This window comes from Corapipo altera, unplaced genomic scaffold, assembly GCF_003945725.1.
Source record: "Corapipo altera isolate COAL_440 unplaced genomic scaffold, ASM394572v1 201, whole genome shotgun sequence".
NCBI classification, from domain to species: domain Eukaryota; kingdom Metazoa; phylum Chordata; class Aves; order Passeriformes; family Pipridae; genus Corapipo; species Corapipo altera.
Genome location: NW_020884940.1, coordinates 1,782,933 through 1,801,103, shown reverse-complemented (window position 1 = coordinate 1,801,103; position 18,171 = coordinate 1,782,933). Strand labels below are relative to the sequence as shown.

General features: G+C 59.2%; 3 protein-coding genes across 6 annotated transcripts in view; 2 read left to right on the top strand and 1 right to left on the bottom strand.

The window, feature by feature from the left end:
- Positions 1-4,889, top strand: part of HMGCL (3-hydroxy-3-methylglutaryl-CoA lyase) — a 6,169-nt gene extending 1,280 nt beyond the window's left edge. Inside the window, exons 3-9 of one of the 2 annotated variants that reach the window (XM_027661085.1) lie at positions 403-510; positions 831-926; positions 1,549-1,697; positions 2,353-2,416; positions 2,749-2,937; positions 3,195-3,320; positions 4,005-4,889. In XM_027661085.1, coding sequence (XP_027516886.1) covers positions 403-510; positions 831-926; positions 1,549-1,697; positions 2,353-2,416; positions 2,749-2,937; positions 3,195-3,320; positions 4,005-4,106 — 834 coding nt within the window. In that variant the 3' untranslated portion in view covers positions 4,107-4,889. Of the gene's footprint in view, positions 1-402; positions 511-830; positions 927-1,548; positions 1,702-2,352; positions 2,417-2,748; positions 2,938-3,194; positions 3,321-4,004 lie in introns of those variants that run through there. The other variant, XM_027661086.1, reaches the window with a different exon arrangement.
- LYPLA2 (lysophospholipase 2) overlaps positions 3,394-18,171 on the bottom strand; it is a 15,109-nt gene continuing 331 nt past the window's right edge. The window contains exons 1-11 of one of the 2 annotated variants that reach the window (XR_003530587.1): positions 15,957-16,061; positions 15,126-15,157; positions 14,402-14,467; positions 13,649-13,696; positions 13,405-13,475; positions 13,087-13,160; positions 12,859-12,960; positions 12,472-12,648; positions 10,822-11,952; positions 9,988-9,993; positions 3,394-3,404 (exon numbers count right to left, since the gene is read on the bottom strand). Coding sequence is in view for 1 of the 2 variants with exons in the window: in XM_027661084.1 (XP_027516885.1) it covers positions 11,902-11,952; positions 12,472-12,648; positions 12,859-12,960; positions 13,087-13,160; positions 13,405-13,475; positions 13,649-13,696; positions 14,402-14,467; positions 15,126-15,157; positions 15,957-16,034 (699 nt within the window). In the remaining variant the exon portion in view is untranslated. Of the gene's footprint in view, positions 3,405-9,621; positions 11,953-12,471; positions 12,649-12,858; positions 12,961-13,086; positions 13,161-13,404; positions 13,476-13,648; positions 13,697-14,401; positions 14,468-15,125; positions 15,158-15,956; positions 16,064-18,171 lie in introns of those variants that run through there. The other variant, XM_027661084.1, reaches the window with a different exon arrangement.
- On the top strand, positions 5,027-9,468 carry GALE (UDP-galactose-4-epimerase). 2 transcript variants are annotated; one of them, XM_027661082.1, is made up of 11 exons: positions 5,027-5,081; positions 6,145-6,311; positions 6,392-6,507; positions 6,707-6,820; positions 7,196-7,372; positions 7,482-7,595; positions 7,677-7,743; positions 7,844-7,929; positions 8,054-8,131; positions 8,273-8,387; positions 8,464-9,468. In XM_027661082.1, exons 2-11 carry the CDS (start codon positions 6,191-6,193, stop codon positions 8,517-8,519), a joined length of 1,044 nt encoding a protein of 347 aa, XP_027516883.1. In that variant the 5' UTR covers positions 5,027-5,081; positions 6,145-6,190; the 3' UTR covers positions 8,520-9,468. The 2 variants fall into 2 exon arrangements, with proteins under 2 accessions (XP_027516883.1, XP_027516882.1); XM_027661081.1 differs by lacking the exon at positions 5,027-5,081 and having other exon boundaries at positions 5,986-6,311.

The following is an 18,171-nucleotide window of genomic DNA, read 5'->3' as shown; positions in this document are numbered from 1 at the left end:
TCTTCTTTTTTTCTTCTTTTTTTCTTCTTTTTCTTCTTCATCTTTTTCTTCTTCTACTTTTTCTTCTTCTACTTTTTCTTCTTCATCTTTTTCCTTTTCTTTTCTAATTCTTCTTTTCCTTCTTCTTCTCCTTGATCTTTTCCTTCTCCTTTTCCTTTTCTTCTCCTTTTCTTCTCCTTTTCCTTCTTCTTCTCCTTCTTCTTCTTCACCTTTTTCTCCTTCTTTTTCTCCTTTTTTTCCTTCTTCTTTTTCATTTTCTTTAAATACCGTCTTTTTTATGTTGAAAAACGATCTTTTGTTTTTTAATTTAATTTTATTTTTTTTTTTGCAATGAAAAGTTTACTGTGGAAATAATGACTTGAGGTCGTTTTTCTTTCCTTTTCTTCTTCTTTTTCCTCTCAGAACATTGTGCCCACCCCAGTGAAGATCAATTTGATCAACATGCTGTCAGAGACGGGGCTGCAGGTCATCGAGGCCACCAGCTTTGTGTCCCCCAAGTGGGTCCCTCAGGTCGGTGTTCCAGCTGGATTTACAGTGTCACAACAGCAACCCAGTGGCTCTGCTTGCTCCAAACCCTCCATTGCTGGGCAAGAACCAGCTGCAATATTCCAGACTTCCCCTTTGGACCCTGGGGAAGGGCAGAGGGACAGCTGGTTGTGCAAATCAGCCCGGCTGAGTGACTGACCTCTGATCCCTCACAGTGTTTGCTCTCAGAGGCCCATTTCTCTCAGCCTTAAATATTTCTGTTCCCATTCCAAAAAGACATTTGAAGGATTGTTTTCTAGGTTGGATGTTGGCCCTGTTACAGAGCTCTGCTGCTTTCTTTGCAGATGGCTGATCACACCGAGGTCATGCAGGGCATCAATAAGGTGCCTGGGATCAGTTACCCTGTGCTGACCCCCAACCTGAAGGGATTCCAGGCAGCGGTAAGGGCTGGCAGCACCTCAACAGCCACGTGTTTGTCTTGCTTCCAGTCCCCTCTGGTGTCCCACAGCTCTCCTGACAGCTCCCAGCAGCTGCAGCTTTGCTGCTGCACCTGCAACTTTGCACTTTTGGAGGCAAACTTGGATGTGTCTCGGTTCTGCTGTGGAACGAACTTTGGGGAGGAACTGGGTTATTTGGGGGAAAAGTACTTCTACAGAGTGAGAGAACTGTAGTTATAGATCATGGAACATCACAGAGTCATTGAGGTTGGAGAAGACCTCCAAGATCATCAGGTCCAGCCTTAAAGTCTAAATAATCAGGGCAGTTTTATTTAGGAACAGAAAAGTTTCTGTAAAGGGAAGTGTTTTATGGGGCTGGTTTGAGACTTCTCTACCAAGAGAGGCCATTGAAACACTTGAATTAACACTTGGCCATGAAATGACTTGAATTGAACTCCTGAAATCACTTGAATTGAGTCATGGCTGAGCTTGTCATTTCCCATGCAAGAAAAACCACCCAGCTTGGATTTAAAAACTGGCAGTGCTGGGCTGAGGGTTGGACTTGCTGCTCTCAGGGGTCTTTTCCAACTCTAATGGTTCTGTGATTTATGGTGTTTATTTGCAGGTGGCTGCAGGGGCCAAGGAAGTGTCGATCTTTGGAGCAGCATCCGAGCTGTTCACGAAGAAGAACATCAACTGTTCCATAGAGGAGAGCCTGGAGAGGTTCAGCGAGGTGATGGCAGCAGCAAGGACAGCCAGCATTCCTGTCAGGGGGTAAGGAATTCCTGCAGCCAGCATTCCCATTCAGGAGTTAGGAATTCCTGCAGCCACCTTGGCATTGAGCAGGAGATGTGGCTGCTGGAGTTTATCCCTTTGGAGCCCAGCCCATGCAGCACTGAGGAGTGGGATTTCTTTACAACTTCTATTTTTTGGGATGTCTCTGCCTGGATTTTTGTGAGCTCAGGGCATGGAGGAGCTTTAGTTTGGACCACACTCAAGGTTTCAGCTGCTGCCTTGGTGCACAGCCTGTTCTGCCCAGGACAGTCCACACTCCTCCAGTTGGATTCACCCACCGTGTGGTTATTCTGTCTTCAGAAGGATCCAGAATAACAACAGTTTCTTGGCAGACATTCCACATGGAAGTGCAAAGATCACAATCCCAGGAATGCTGCTTGCTCTTGTCTTGGCAGATTTTTCATGTCCGTGGAAGAAGGAATTGTTGAGCAGTTAATTCTGTAATTGTTGAGCAGTTAATTCTGTAATTGTTCAGTAATTAATTCCATAAGATTTGGCCACTGAACTTTTGGAACATGAAACTAATTCTTCCATCATAAAGACACACAAGATGCACTAAGTCCTGACTGATTTGGCCAGCTGAATGTCCTTGCCATTTTTCTAGCTGAAAAGTGTGTGCTTTTCTTAACCACAGATACGTTTCCTGTGTCCTTGGATGTCCCTATGAAGGGAAGATTTCTGCAGCTAAAGTTGCAGAGGTGAGTTTAACACAGATACAACCAGAATTTCTGAGAAAGTTTTTGGCTCATTTTTAGGGATATGAGTTGAGCACTGGGGGTGGGAGGGTGTCAAACCATTTAGCCAAAGCCTGGGAAAGGGAAGGCTGGGAAAGGTTCCAGCCACCACAGGGAGGGGAGCCTGAGTCCAGCTGGAATGCACAGGGGAATTCAGGGAGCTTTGGGCACCTGGAGGTTTTCAGTCCCACAGAAGAGTCTCGTGGCTGCTCCGGGGCATCACACACCAATCCCTGTGTGCAGCTCTGGGGAAGGGGGTGATGTAAGTCCCAGGGCACATCCTGGCTTTTGGACAGGTCTCCAAGAAGATGTACTCCATGGGATGCTACGAGATCTCCCTGGGGGACACCATCGGCGTGGGCACCCCCGGGAGCATGAAGGAGATGCTGACCATGGTGATGAAGGAGGTGCCCGTGGGGGCTCTGGCTGTTCACTGCCACGACACCTATGGACAGGCCCTGGCCAACATCCTGGTGGCCCTCCAGGTAGGATCCTTCCTTTGGATCACAGACTCATGGGGTGGTTTGGGTTGGCAGGGACCTTAAATCCCATCCCGTTCCCCCTGGGCGGGGACACCTCCCACTAGCCCAGGTTGCTCCAACCTGGCCTTGGACCCTTCCAGGGATGGGGCGTCCACACAAATCAAGCATCTTCCTTTGGGTTTGTTTATTTTTTTTGCTTGTGAATGGAAGCTCTGAGGGGCAGGAGGTCATGCCTGGCTGTGGTGTGGGTTCCTCTGCAGATGGGGGTGAGCGTGGTGGACGCATCCGTCGCCGGCCTCGGGGGCTGCCCCTATGCCCAGGGAGCATCAGGGAACGTGGCCACAGAGGACCTGGTGTACATGCTGAACGGGCTGGGCATCCACACGGTGAGTGGGGCAGCCCCTGCATCCCCCTCCTGCTCCAGGGCTCTGCTCAGGCCTCAGCAGGGCTCAGAGTTTGGCCCAGGGAGCCTGAGCATGGTGGGGATGGGGAGAGTCACACTGGGTCTCTGGAGGGGGTTTGTCCTTCCACACCAATCCCACCCCCTCTGCTGGGAGCATTCCCTCCTCTTGGGATTGTTCAGCCTTGGGGTGACCTAATTGTGGCCTTCCTGAAAGGAGCCCACAGGAAAGGTGGAGAGAGTCTATTTACAGGGGCCTGACTTCACACTGACAGAGGGATATTGGATATTAGATGGGATATTGGGGAGAAATCCTTTCCTGTGAGGGTTGGGGAAGCCCTGGCACAGTTTTCCAGAGAAGCTGTGGCTGCCCCATCCCTGGAAGTGTCCAAGGCCAGTTTGGAGCAGCCTGGGATAGTGGAAGGTGTCCCTGCCCATGGCAGGGGTGGAATGAAATGAGCTTTAGGGTCCCTCCCAACCCAGACCACTCTGGGATTCTCTCCCACATCACACCCTGGGATCTGACCCTTGCTGTCAGTGAGGCTGCATTAAAGTTCCCTCCAGAGGCTCCCTCGCTCCCTGGTAGTCTCTCCCAGTGATCCCAGTTGTTACTGGGCAGCTGTACCCAACAGAAGCAGTGCCAAGGCTGTGCTGTGCTTCCCCTGTGCAGGGTGTGGATCTGCAGAAGCTCATGGACACGGGAACCTTCATCTGCAACGCCCTCAACCGAAGAACCAACTCCAAGGTGTCCCAGGCATCTTGCAGACTGTGACACTGAGGGGAGTTTCTCCCTGGATCAAGAAGAAAGTGAGGATCTGGCACTGCCTGGAATTCCTCTCTGATCTCCAGTGCTCCTTCCTGGCTCAGCACTTGAGAGGAAACTCATAATCCACCAGAATTTATGAAGAAATGAGGGAAACGAGAATATTAGATTTGACCTTGAGGATGTCACCATTTGCCTTAGGGAAGGGAGGATGTGGACGGGCTCTGATCAGACCAGCATCCACTGACTCCTGCCTTGAGCCTTAGGCCACCAGCCAGGGACAATCCACAGTTTTTCCAGTTGGAGCACTTCTCCAGGTCGGGCTTTGCCCTTCCCTTCTCACTACAAATGTTAAGCCTGAGTCAAAAGCCTCTGAATGTCCTGGGGCAGCCTTGGACAGTCTTACAGGGACTGTGGCAAAGGACAGTGTATCTGTTGTAAGATACCTTTAAACACTAGGATAAACATTATTTAACATTCTGAACAAATCACGTTTCTAATAAACTGAACCGGTTAAAGCTGCTGCTTCAGTTCCAAGTGCCTCCTCCACGTGGAAACACCACATCATCTGGGGCCGTGGCAGAGAGTGTGAAACACCCCCTGCTCCTCACAGGTCACTGGGACCCCCCCTCCCCCCCCAAAATCTTCTATTTAAAATAATTTATTTTAACAGTTTATTTGCGAGGCGGGAGCCTCGTCCTTCTTTTGAGTGGGGTTCGCCTTTCTCTGCATACGGCACCGTCTCTCCACATCCCTTCAATGAACTGTAGCAAATAAATAAACGTTCAACAATAACCGGCGCTGAAATGGGCTGGAATCGGGCAATAAACGGGGATTTTGGGGAGGGCGCAGTTCCCTCTTCCCGCCGCCGGGCGCCGCCGTCCCTCGGGGGTGTTTTGTCCGCGCCGGGTTCCCGTAGCGGGGACACGTTTCCATGGAGGGGCCTTAAAGGGGCCGCGCCCGCGGGCGGAGGGGGAGCGGAGGGTGAGCGGCTGAGGGGAATGGGAGTTGGGATGGGGACGAGAATGGGAGGACAGATTTGCTGCCCCGTTCGGCCGTGCCTTCCTGTAGCAAGGAGAGCCCAAAACCCCGGCGCCTGAGATAATTCCAGCCCTTGGGATACCCCTGGATCCCTGGGGTAAATCCGGCCCCCTGGGATAGCACAGGAATCCTTGGATTGATCCGGCCCCTGCAGTAATTCCAACCCCTGGGATGTCCTCGGACCCCTGGGGTAATTCCAGCCCCTGGATATACCCCCAGGACCGCAGGGTATCTCCAGCCAGGGGTAATTCCAGCCCCTGGGATACCCCAGGACCCCTAGGATAGATCCAGCCCCCGGGGTAATTCCAGGCACGTTCGGCCCCAGGGACCCCCAGGAAGGCCCTGTCCCACCCCCAGGGGAGCCCCCGGGATCCCCTGAGCCCCCCCGGGCACCCCCGACCGGCCCTGCCCGTGCCCCGGTCCCACCCCTGTCCCCCTCCCACGCTGAAATCCGCCTTATTGTCCCTCCCAGGGGCTGTTCCCCCCGGCACTGCCCCCCCAGCATTTTGGGGGGCTCGGGGTGGAACCTCTCCCTGTGCTGGTCCCACATCCCGGTAACACGGCGGGTCCTTCCCTCCTTCCCGGGAGCTCCCGGGTCCCACAGATATCCCTGCAGTGTCCTGGGAAGCGGGGCCAGCCCTGGGAAGGGCGGCTGGGACCGCGATGAAGGGGGGACTCCAGAGCTGCAGGAAAACCAGGGAATGGGTGGGGAAAGGGCAGAGCCGAGCCCCCTGTGGAGACCACCCTAATTCATCCCAACTCTCTGCTCCTGTGCTTTGGGGTGAACCCCGAGGGGTCTGTGCTGCGGGATACGGGAGAGAGCGGGATCTCACAGGAAGGACGAGGGCTTTTCCCGGGCTGTGGCAGTGCCAGACCCACCCTCCGTGTCCGGGAGGTGTGCCCGCGCTGGCAGGTCGCGCTCCAGCCCATCCCTGTCCCCGGGAGAGCTGCAGGAAGTGCCGGAGGCGCTGCTGACGTGACAGTGCCCCAGCTGTGCCCGTTCCAGGCCGCCCCACACGGAGCTGAAGGATTTTCCTGCCCCAGGGAGAGCCATGGCCGAGAAGATCCTGGTGACGGGCGGCGCTGGGTACATCGGCAGCCACTGCGTGCTGGAGCTGCTGGAGGCTGGATACGTCCCCGTGGTCATTGACAACTTCCACAACGCCATCCGAGGTACGGAGGAGCCTCATCCCTCCCCGGGCTGTGCCGGGACTTCCAGAAATCCCAGCTCCTCACTCCCCTCCATCCCCCAGGGTCGGACGCGCTCCCCGAGAGCCTCCGGCGGGTGGAGCAGATCGTGCACCGGCCCGTCCTCTTCCAGGAGCTGGATATCACCGATGGGGCCGCGCTCCAGGAGCTCTTCAGGAAGGTGAGAGCAGGAGCTGCGGTGCCCGAGGTGGCTCCTGGGTTCCCGGGGGGGCGAGGTGGGAGCCGGGGGAAGAAGGGCAGCGCTGAGGAAACCCGTGGAGCCCCCCGGGGGGGGTGAATGGCGCTCCTGGGGGGAATCCCGGCTGGTTCCTGCCCGGAGATCCCATGTCCTGTCGCTGTTCCCCCCCCTTCCCGTGCAGCACCAGTTCTCGGCCGTGCTGCACTTAGCGGGGCTGAAGGCAGTGGGGGAGTCGGTGCAGAAGCCTCTGGAATATTACAGAGTGAACCTCACCGGGACCATCCGGCTGCTGGAGGTGAGAGGGGGGTGCCCGGGGTGGTGCTGAGGGGCTGCAGGGGGGGCTGGGACCACCATAAAGGGGGGATTTCAGAGCTGCAGGAAAAACGGGGAATGGGGGGGAAAGGGCAGAGATCATCCAAACGAACACTGTGAGAACTCCCTGCCTTGGGGTAAAGCCTGAGGGAGCTGTGCTGTGGGATATGGGAGGGACCAGGATCTTGGCTGGGTTTCACAGGAAGAACGAGGGCGTGATCCTGTGCTGAGGTGGCTGTGCTGCTCCATGTGCTGCTCCCAGTGCTCCCCATGCCCGGGATGTGGTGATGCCTGGGCAGGGCTGATCCCCCAGCACAGGGATCTCCCTGGCTAAGTGCTGGCTGTTCCTGCCCCCCAGACCATGCAGGCCCACGGCGTGAGGAACATCGTGTTCAGCAGCTCTGCCACCGTCTATGGGGACCCCAAGTACCTCCCCCTGGACGAGAACCACCCGGTGGGAGGCTGCACCAACCCCTACGGCAAATCCAAGTTCTTCATCGAGGAGATGATCCGGGACCTCTGCAAAGCAGAGCGGGTGAGGGGCTGCCCCGTGGGGCTGGAAGCCAAGGGCTGTTCCCACTGGAGCGAGGGGTGAGCAGGCAGCCCCCCAAGCTCCCACCCAGGCAGTGTCTGTGTCCCCCCAGGACTGGAACGCTGTTCTCCTGCGCTACTTCAACCCCATCGGTGCCCACGAGTCGGGGATGATTGGGGAAGATCCTCAGGGGATCCCAAACAACCTCATGCCCTACGTGGCACAGGTACTGCCCCACTGCAGCCTTTGGGGACCCCTGGGGTCATGGGGGGGCACAGGCTGACAGGGCTCCTTGTCCCTCTGTCAGGTGGCAGTGGGACGCCGGGAATTCCTGAGTGTGTTTGGGAACGACTACAAGACGGATGATGGAACGGGTATGGCATGGAAAGGGTGGAGCAGAACTGCCCTGCAGCCCCCCCAGCCTGGGGTCACCCCAGGCACAGGGCTCTGTCCTCACCCTCTGCCTCCCTGCAGGAGTCAGGGATTACATCCATGTCGTGGATTTGGCCAAAGGCCACGTTGCTGCTCTGAAGAAGCTCAAGGAGAACTGTGGCTGCAAGGTACCCGGGGACACTGGGGGCTGCCAGCCCTGGGGGGCATGGGGGTCCCAGGGAGAAAAAGGCAGGGTTTGGCCCTTGTCTCCTTCCAAAAGCAGCTGATCCATGTCTCTTTTCCTCCTCTCAGATCTACAATCTGGGCACAGGCACTGGCTACTCCGTCCTGCAGATGGTCCAGGCCATGGAGAAAGCCTCGGGGAGGGAGGTAAGGTCTGACCTGCAGGGCACAGAACCAGCTGTTCCCAGAGACCCCCCTCGCCCCCCCCCAAGCCATCACTGCCACAGCAGCCTCTGGCACCACCCCCTCAGTGCCCTCTCTGAGCCCCCAGAGCTGCTTTCCCTGCAGATCAAGTACAAGGTCACGGCCCGGCGGGAGGGGGACGTGGCCTCCTGCTACGCGGACCCGGCGCTGGCCGAGCGGGAGCTGGGCTGGAAAGCTGCCTTTGGCCTGGACAAGATGTGTAAGGACACCCCCTCCCTGGCACACGGGGCACTGCCAGGCCTGGCCCACCCTCACCTCCCCTCTCCCCATTCCAGGTGAGGACCTGTGGCGGTGGCAGCTGCAGAATCCCACGGGCTTCAGCAAGAACTGAGCCGTGGCCGAGGGCTGGCCGGGCTCGGGGGCTGCTCCAGGCCAGCCCTTCCTGCCTCCCACGGCCCCAGCGAGGCCATCACCGTCCTGGGAGAAGCTCCAGCTCTCCCTCCTGCCTCTGGCACGGGGCAGGAAGGCTGGAACATCCTCAGCCTTCCTCATCCTCATCCCCCTCAGGTCCTTTGCATCTCACAGAGCAGAACCACAATGGAGAAAAGAGCCAGGGCTTGGTTTGGCTCCCATGGAACCCCCCATGGGAATGTCCAGGGGCTGTGCTTGGCTGGGCCCTGCAGCCACCACTGGAGCTGCTCCTGGGCCCTCCCTGTGCCCTGGGAAGTGGCTGCATCCAGCACTTGGACACTGTGAGTCCTGCTGAGCCCAGACTGCAGAGGAGCCCCCCCGTTCCCTGCTGCCCCACCTGGCTCTTGGTCTCAGGGGGAGGCACCCACAGCCCCTGCCCTGGGCATGGAGAAGGTGCTGAGCCCCAGGAACACCCCCATTCCCCACTCCCACAGGGACCAGTCACATTCCAAGGCCACCACGGCTCATTTCCCCAGCCCAGGTCTCCAGGGCCAAGGGCTTTGCACAAACACACACACACTTTTCCCTGCCCCCAGCATGGTTTCGGGGACCAAATCTCATCCCACATGCTCCTGCTGAGCCAGAGAAGCCCCTGCCAGGGCTGTGCCAGCCTGGCCTGGTTTATCACCCCACTGGTGTCTGGTTTTGCTTCCACGTTCCCTGTGGCAGCCGCTTCCCAAATCCTGTTGCCAAAGGCTGCCCAGGAGCCTCTCATACTGCTCCTGTTTATTCCTGGCAGCTCCAAGGGCTCTGTCAGGCAGGGATGACGCAGTCGGCCCCCTTTGCTGTCGGCTGGATGAATAACTTATGCTTCTAAATTATGAATTGAGCTTTTGATTTGTTTTTAAATAAACTTTCCTACTTTCTAAGTGGCAGCTTTGTTCTGCTTCCCCTTAGCCAGAGCTGCTGCCCCCAGAAATGGCACCTTGGGGCCTCGTTCTAACCCGCTCCCCTCCCCAACCCTCCCTTCCCAGAGGTGCTGTTGGGGGGTCCTGCCCAGCCAAGAATGAGGCCAGCTCAGCTCTGGGGTAGGTTCAGGATTTATTTAACCTTGTTTCTCTGTGGAACGCACGCACACACACACAAAAAACCCCAAACATGTACAAGGAAGACGAGAGAAGGAAAAAAAAAAAAAAAGGAAAAAAAAAAAGAAGAAAAAACCCAAAGCTGTATTGAGGAATGGAGAGAAGCCGTTCTCCCTCCTGGGTTCCCAGGTGGGGAGTGAGCAGGAATGCTCTGCAGGAGGGGGCCAAACGAGGCCCCCCAGGGATGGTCCCAGGCCCCCCCATCGCACACGGTTCCAGTTCACAGTCAAACAGGTCGGTCTGTCCATCGCCAGCCCTCGGTACCCCCAGGGAGCTGCACTCCCACCCCAGCCAGTGATCCACAGGGAGCTGCACTCCCACCCCAGCCAGCCCTCAGTGATCCACTGGGAGCTGCACTCCCACCCCAGCCAGCCCCCTGTGCCCCCACCCTGGCCCAGCACAGGGAGAGGGGACAGAGCAGTGTTACAACACAGAAGACCCAGCAGGACTGAGCCCCAGGCCAGGACTGACCCCCAGGGCAGGGGCAGTGCTGGGCTCCCCCCAACACCAGCATCAGCTTTGCTGGTTTAAGACTTCCCAAAGGGGAGAAAAAAATTAAAACCCCAACCAAACCCCAAGCCAAGAACCCAACCAAGGGTGGGTCCCACAGATCCAACTCTCCGGAGAGCAGGTTATTGCTTTGGGCATCCCAGGCTGGGGGGGCACAGCTGGAGCAGAGCCCCCTCCAGAGTCCCTCACCAGCTCCCAGAGCAGCCCCTGGCCCTGGGGAGCTGCCAGCCCTGGCCCCAGCCCACTGCTGGTCCTGGGGCACTGGGCAGAAGCTCTGCAGGGTGAGAGGCTGGGCCCAGGGGAGAGTGGGGACAGCCCTGGGGCCAGGGATGGTGTGGGGGGGTTCTAAAATACATGATCAGCCCCAGGCCATGGGGGTGTGGGCTCAGCCCGGGGGGAGGCGAGGGCAGTGCTGCTCCACAGCCACTGCCCTCGGCCCTGCAGGAGGGGAGGGGAGGGGGGGCAGGAGCCCACCCAGAGGAGACATTCGGGGCCCTGTCCCAGGGAGCTGCTGGGGACGGTCCCGGCCCCGCACCCAGCACGATGCCAGCACTCAGGAGAGGACAAACTCATGGGCAAGGGACCCCGGGGACCCTGGTGATTGTACATGGTGGGACAAGAGCCCACAGCCCCAGGGAGCAGAGAGACCCCCGCGCTGCCCACAGGACGGGGCACAGCAGCACCCAGGCCTCAGACGCTGGTGAGATGATGGCTTGGGGGCAAAGCTGCTTCTTCCAGCTGCGCCAGGAGCCAAACCTGGGGTCCAGGGACATCACCTCTCCCTCCCCGAGCCAGCCCAAGTCCAAAGGAAAGGACAAGTAGCAGCAAGAGAGACATTAAGGACGGGGCCGGCGCCGGGCGGCTCCGCCTGTGACTGTAAACGAAGCTTCAGGGCTCTGAGGGCGCAGAGCTGGGATGGGGAATGGGGGGTAGACACCTCTGGACCCCCGCAGGGCCGAGGAGGAGATTGTAAAAGCAACAGGAGGAGGAGGAGGAGGAAGGAGGCGATTATCTGAGGAGGGCAGAGCTGCCCAGGCCGGGGGGAGTGTGCGTGTGCGACAGGCGGGGCCGTGCGGGAGGTGCGGGGGCTGCGCTGACCCTGCCCTGGCCCCGGGCAGCCTTTGGCGGTACCGGCCCAGGGCAGAGCCTGCCCCGGGGCCTGGGGGCGTCTGCAGGGGAGTCCCGGGTTCCTGAGCTCTGATTGAAAACCCGTGAGTCACCTGAGGGAAGGCAGAGAGCAGCCTCCGAGGGCACAGCCCGGGCTGGGCCACAGGGGTGCCCCAGCCCTGCCCTGTGCCTGCCCCGCTCCCCCCGCCGCACCCGGGCACATCCCACCCCTAATACTGGTACAAAAAACCCAAACCCAACAGAAACATCTTCCCCACCCTGTGCCAGCCCCGCACACTGCAGGGGCCCGGGGAACATGACCCCCACGGAACCCGCTTGGAGCAAGAGGAGGAGAGAAAAGGCCACTCCAAGACTCGCCTTCGACCGCTCCAACCTCGGCTCCGAGAGCAGCAGGGGGAGCCGGGGCACCCCCGGCCCGAGAGGGCGCGGTGAGAGGCGGCGGGGGGAGGTGGGGGCCGGGGGTGCGGCGGGAGGTGCAGTGGGGGGCCATGGCTTCCGTTTGCAGCAGGCGGGTCACGGGGGGAGATGGGCGGCTGTGACCTCGGCACCCTCCCCTGCGACAGTCCCGAGCGGCTCTGCTCAGATCCGCGGCAGCAGCTTCTCGATGAACTCCTTCACCGCCATCATCTCCTGCGGGGAGCGCAGGGCCCGTCACCAAGGGGGGCCCCAGGACACCCCAAAGGGTGGGCCCTGCCCTGGGCACGGGGGCACGGGGGCTCTGCAGCCTCCCCAGTGCAAGACGGGAACGAAAACATCCCGTGTGTTTTCCCTGACCCACCGTGCTGGGGATGGTCCCAAAGATCCCAAAGGTGACTCCAGCCCCCGACGGTCACAGAATCACAGAATGTCCTGAGCTGGAAGGGACTCACAAGGATCATCCAGTCCAACTCCTGGCCCTGCACTGACACCCCAACAATCCCACCCTGTCCTTGAGAGGATCATCCAAATGCTCCTGGAGCTCTGGCAGCCTTGGGGCTGTGCCCACTGCCCTGGGGAGCCTGTTCAGTGCCCAACCAGCCTCTGGGGGAAGAACCTTTTCCTAAGATCCAACCTAACCCTGTCCTGGGACAGCTCCAGCCGTTCCCTGGGCCCTGTCCCTGCTCACAGAGACATTCCCAGGGGGATCCCATCCCCTCCCACGGCACTGACCTGAGGACAGGAACTGTGCATCACGCCAGGGTAGGTTTTGAACTGGACCTTGGTGGGGGTGACGACAGATTTCAGCTTCTCGGCAGTGAGGGCCCCGAAGCGGACGGGGATCATGGGATCCATCTCCCCGTGGCACTGCAGGATGGCAATGTCCTTGTTCACGCCGTTGTTCGCCGCCTGCCACGAGAAGGGAATGCTGAGGTGTGCCCAGGTGAAGGCATTCCAGCAGGGATGGGGGGGCAGGGCTGCATCCCTGTGCCCAACACACCACCCGGCAGCTCAACAGGGCTGTGGGGGAAAGCTGCTGGGAAACTCCGCTCTGGAGAACTCCAGATGGGAAAATTCCCCCCCCCCGCCCCTCCCTGTGGACATGGCAGCACGGGATACCTGTGGGAAGGCTTTGTGGAGCGGGAGCCAGCAGCTGAGTGCCACAATTCCAGCCAGCTGGTGCTGGCAGGTGAGAGCCGTGTACAGCGACAAGGCACCGCCCTGGAGCAGAGGAGGATGGAGTTAGTGCTGGGGGGGGATCCTGGGGCACTCACCCACCTCCTCACCACAGAGTATCCCTTTGAGAGGTGTCTTCTGGGGTCCCAACCCTCCTGTGCTCCAGCTCACCTGTGAGAAGCCCCCCAGGATGATGCGGTTGGCGGGGATCCCGTTCTTCATCTCATGCTCAATAATTGCTTTAACTGGAAGAAGACGGAGAAATGGGTCAGTGGAAGGTGGGGAGGGGGTGAAAAGCATCACCTGACACTTCCAGATGCACACAGGACATTTGGCACATCAGGGAGAGGCAGAGATCCCAGGGAGAAGGTGGACTGGGATCGCAGAAGGGCAGAGAGGAAGGAGAGGTGGAAGGAAAACATCGCTTCAGCCCCAGTGAGGGAGAGGCATTCAGGAGCCCACCACCTCCCCCTCTCCCAAACTTCTTACTGTTTTCTGCAGCTTTCTTGATCCCAGCTTCATCCTCGGGTGCATCCGGAGTCAATCCCATGAGGTCAAACCTGGGAGAAGCAGCAGGGTCAGCCCCAACCTCTCCCAGCACCCAGGGTGTGAGGAGGCAGGAGCTGGGTGTGCTCTGCCCTCCCTGACTCCCACAGGGCAGTGGATTTTGGCTCTTCATCCCTCCCACTCCCCAAAAGGGTCCCACCCACCCCTGCCCCCACAAAGCACTGACCAGGAGGGCATGACCATCTTCATGTTGAGGGTCACTGGGATCCGGGGCCTGCGGAGAAACAGTGTGGGTGGTTTAGCTCAAGGCAGAGTCAAGAGGCACAGGGAGGACTGTCCCTCCTGTCCACAGCTGCACACATGACTCCCAAGGGAAAGTGGCAGATCAGGGCCACCAGACCCAGCCCAGGGGCTGCAAGGTGACCCTGGGGATCACCTGCTATCCCTGAGCAGATCCCAGATGAGCTGAAGGCTCCAGGGCACTTCCAAGCAGCCCAGCTGGGGAGCAGAGCACCTGCATCCCTCTCCTGTTTGCTGCTCCCAAGGCCAAGATGGGACATTGGAAAGGGACAGCAGAGCTCTCCCAGCCCAGTGAGTGCCCCCTGCACAGACTATTGGCACTGGGGACACATCAGGACCGTGCCCTTCCCTTCCTGCTGAGCCCCCTCCTGCCTGACCAGCGGATGGTCAGGAGCTCCAGTGCCTCTGGCTTTCACTGCAGCCACCAGGGATAAGCAGAGGACAGGAGGGGGAGGAAAAGAGCCTCAGAGCAGCAGCTCCTGTGCTGGTAGCTCTGTGGGGAACCACTCTGCCCCTGCAGCAGGAACCGGCCACGGCAGCTGAGCCAGCCTGGCTGTGCAGCCCCACGGGCAGGTCAGGGCTCAGGTCACCATCTGCCTCCCCCAACAAACAGCCCTGGCAGCCTCACAGCCCCCCAGGACCCCTCCCCAGGGCACCCCCAGGCAAGGGCAGCACTTACGCGTGAGGGCAAATGTATTTCACGTAGGGGAGGCGGATGGAGGAGAGAGCGTCGGCCCAGCTGTGCCTGCGAGAGAGGGGAGGGCACAGGGTGTTCAAGGCTTCTCTGAGCCATTTGCCCCAAGGCTTGTGCACACCCTGCCCCTCCCCTGATGTTATTTTACCAGGTCCTGCCCACCCCAACAGCCTGATCCCCCCGTGAAGCCCCAGCACTGATCCCCCCCTGCATCAGGGCGAGGGCAGCACACAAAGCCCTGGAGCTGGAGGCAGGGAGGACAAGGGGGAGGGGATCTCCTGCAGAGGGAGAAGTGTCTTTGTCACCTCCATACCCCACACTGTCCTCCCTAGGTGGCCTTGCACACCAGAGATGCCCTGGGCCAGGCACAGCCCAGCTCCCAGCGCTCCCAAGGACTGGAAAAGCCGCAGTGCTTATCAGCAATCCTGAAAGGCAGCACCACCCGCGGGGGGTGGGGGCTGCCAGGCTGCCAGCATCATAAATATTCAAGTGCAGACAGCTGCCGGCCTCAATTCCCAGTGATTCCCTGCCATTCCCTGTCAGGGCAGTGCAGGAACAGTTATGGACCCCAGCCCAAAGCCCCACATAGATCTCGGGCTGCCTCTTCCCCGGGGAGAGCAGCAGCAAAGGGCAAAATGCAAACGTCAGCAAAGCCACACGTCCCCGGCAGAGCCTGCTCCAGGGCAGAGCCTGCTCCAGGGATACTCACCCCGTGTCTCCAAGGCCATGTAGGAAAATGACCTGTCAAACAGCAAAAGGAGAGGATTAGCTGGTGTGAGAGCTGGAGCCCTGGGAGAGGGGCAGGGCTGGGCTGGGCTGGGCTGGCAGTGAGGTGGCAAATGGACACTGAGTCACTGCCTAGAAGAGACTCAGCTCAGCGATGCTCAGGACACGTCTGTGCTGTTTGGAGCATGAGGGATGGGTGGATCAGGGACATGGCAGAGGCTCAGTCTGAACTGCAGAATGGTTTGTGTTGGAAGGGACCTTGAAGCTCATCCAGTGCCACCCCCTCCCCTGGGCAGGGACACCTTCCACTAGCCCAGGTTGCTCCAACCTGGCCTTGGACACTTCCAGGGATGGGGTAGCCACAGCTTCTCCGGGCAAGCTGTGCCAGGGCCTCCCCACCCTCACAGGGAGGAATTTCTTTCATGTATCACCAAACACTCACAAACCCATCCCCATGGGCTTTTCATCTGAGGCTACAGAAAGCCCTAAGCCATGGGGGGTAGAGGGAAAGCAGCCTGGGCACCCCAGGGAAGGACTGGGAGGGAGATTTCTTTTAAAAGCTTAAATAGCCAAATCATCTCCAGCTTCCAAGGCCGAGCTGTGAGGCTGTGCCTGTGCTTCCACACCGGAACATCCCAGCCCAAGGACAGTCACTTTTCCCAAGCAAGGCGAGCCCTTGCTGGCCCTGCCTCCCACCCTGACGAGCTGAGGGACCACGGCCCAGCTCAAGGCTCCTCTGAACCTCAAGGAAGCAGCTCCCTGTTTTCCAGCCTCCTGCCAGGAGGGAGGCAGCAGGAGGGGGTCCCTCCCTTACCGCGGCGGTCTCCCGCTCTGCCCCTGAGACGGTCACGGCGTCGGCGAGGAGGGGGACAGACATGTTGTTACCACACATACACCGAGAGGGACTCGACACTGGCACCTGCAGGACACAGGGACAAGGGTGAGGCAGGAAAATAAACTCCCCTCTTCCCCTCTCTTGTTCCCCCCCCCCATCCCCAGCAACTATTTGGTGTGGAGGCAGCAGCTGTTTGGGGGAAAATTAAAGGGTAGGTGAAGGCTTTGATGTTTCAAGCCCTCGGGACACCCCACTCCAACCCCGGCCTGGCGGTGCTGGAGAGTCAGGAAGCAGCAAACACTTCCCATGTCGCACGCTGTGGGGTGCTGGAAGTGTTAAAATTAGCTCAAAAATTACACCTCAGAGCCAAAGTTATTCCTGTGACTGCACCGGCGTGGGCAGAGGGCGCAGCCCCAGCATCCCTTCGTTCCTTCATCCCCTCATCCCTGCCAGTGGAGCCATGGAGGAGCCTGACCCACATCTGCTCCGAGAGGGAAGCAGGAAATGCCAGCAGCAGCACAGGGTTTACTGCACTAAAAAAGGTCCAGCCCTGTTTTATGGAGCTTTTTTAGGGATAAGCCGGAGCACTGGCAGCTGGCCTGAGCCCCAGCCCCTCCTGGAGCTGTGCCCCCCCAGTGATGGATGACATCCTTGTCCTGCCCTGTGACTGCAGCCAGGGCCACCACCACTGTCCCCACTGCCACAGTGTCCTGCCAGCACCAAGGGCTGTCACACCCCAGATCCCGGGTTCAGCAGGGCTGACAGCTCCCACAACAGTCCATGGTGTTTATTCCCAGCTCCTCACATGACCCCGCTGACCCACCAAGACTAATTAGATCAGAGCTCATTTACAGCACTGCCATCATCCCCCAGGAGCAGGATCAGCCTCCCAGAGCAAGATCACAGAATATCCTGAGTTGGAAGGGACCCACCAGGATCATCCAGTCCAACCCCTGGCCCTACACTGACACCCCAACAATCCCACCCTGTCCCTCAGAGCGTTGTCCAAACACTCCTTCAGCTCTGGTGCTGTGCCCACTGCCCTGGGGAGCCTGTTCAGTGCCCAATCACCCTCTGAAGGAAGAACCTTTTCCTGAGATGCAACCTGACCCTGCCCTGGCACAGCTCCATCTGTTCCCTCAGGTCCTGTCCCTGCTCACAGAGAGCAGAGATGGGAGCTGCCCCTCTGAGGAAGCTGCAGAGCCCACAGCCTGCTCCAGCCTCACATCCCACAGCAGCACCATCCCCAGCACGGTTCGGATCACCCAAACCTTCCCCAAAACCCCGGTACCCCAGCAGACATCCTTACCCGAGAGAAACAGCCTCCTCCTCTCCCAGCCCGGGCCAAAGACCTGCCTGACTCGTTCGCCCGACTGCTCATCAGCCGCTTCCCGGCTCCAATAAAAACACCGGGAAACAACCGGCTCCCCGGATCTGACACAGACACGCGGCCCACGTGCTCGTGTGTGTGTGTGTGTGTGTACTCCAGGGGCAAAACAACCAGCCAGGAGGAGCAGCAGCACCTGCCAAAAATCCTGGCGACAGGAGCCATAAATAAAAGCATCTCTTAAAAAATCCTGGCAGACGGAGCCGCTCCCCCGGGGCAGGCTCAGCCCCTCACGGCTCTGCCTTGCTGGGGAAGGGGCTCCGGGGGAAAGGAAGGGTTGGACAGAGCTGCCCCAAAACACCCCGTGGGGACACCTGGGAATGCCCTGCGAGGGAACACGACACCGGGAGCGGCGGGAAGGACAAAGCCCCACAGCCCGTGTGGGTGTGGAAGCATCACCACAGCGATATGGGAGGTGTGGGGGGGGAGATGGGTCCGACTGGGGCTGTTTAAAGTGTGGCACCCGCACTGACACACACACACCCCCCGCGACGCTCATTAGGACGGGGGGCAATTAGCGTTAATTAGCGTTAATAATTACGGCGGCCCAGCCGCTCGCTCGGGCCCGAGAGAAACGAATCCCGCCTGGAAGCGGATGCAGTGGAGGCGGGAGCCGGCCTGACCTGCCCCGGCCGGGGCGGGAGCGCCGGTTTTCCCTGGAAAACAGGGATTTTGGGAGAGGTTTTTTCCCGCTGTGACTCCTGAAGGCTCGCAGGGGGTGGGAAGCGGGTGGCCCCGCTACGGGAGCCAGAACCGCGGCCCCTTGGATCCCCCTCCCCCGTTAACCCCCGTGAGGGGGACCCGCCG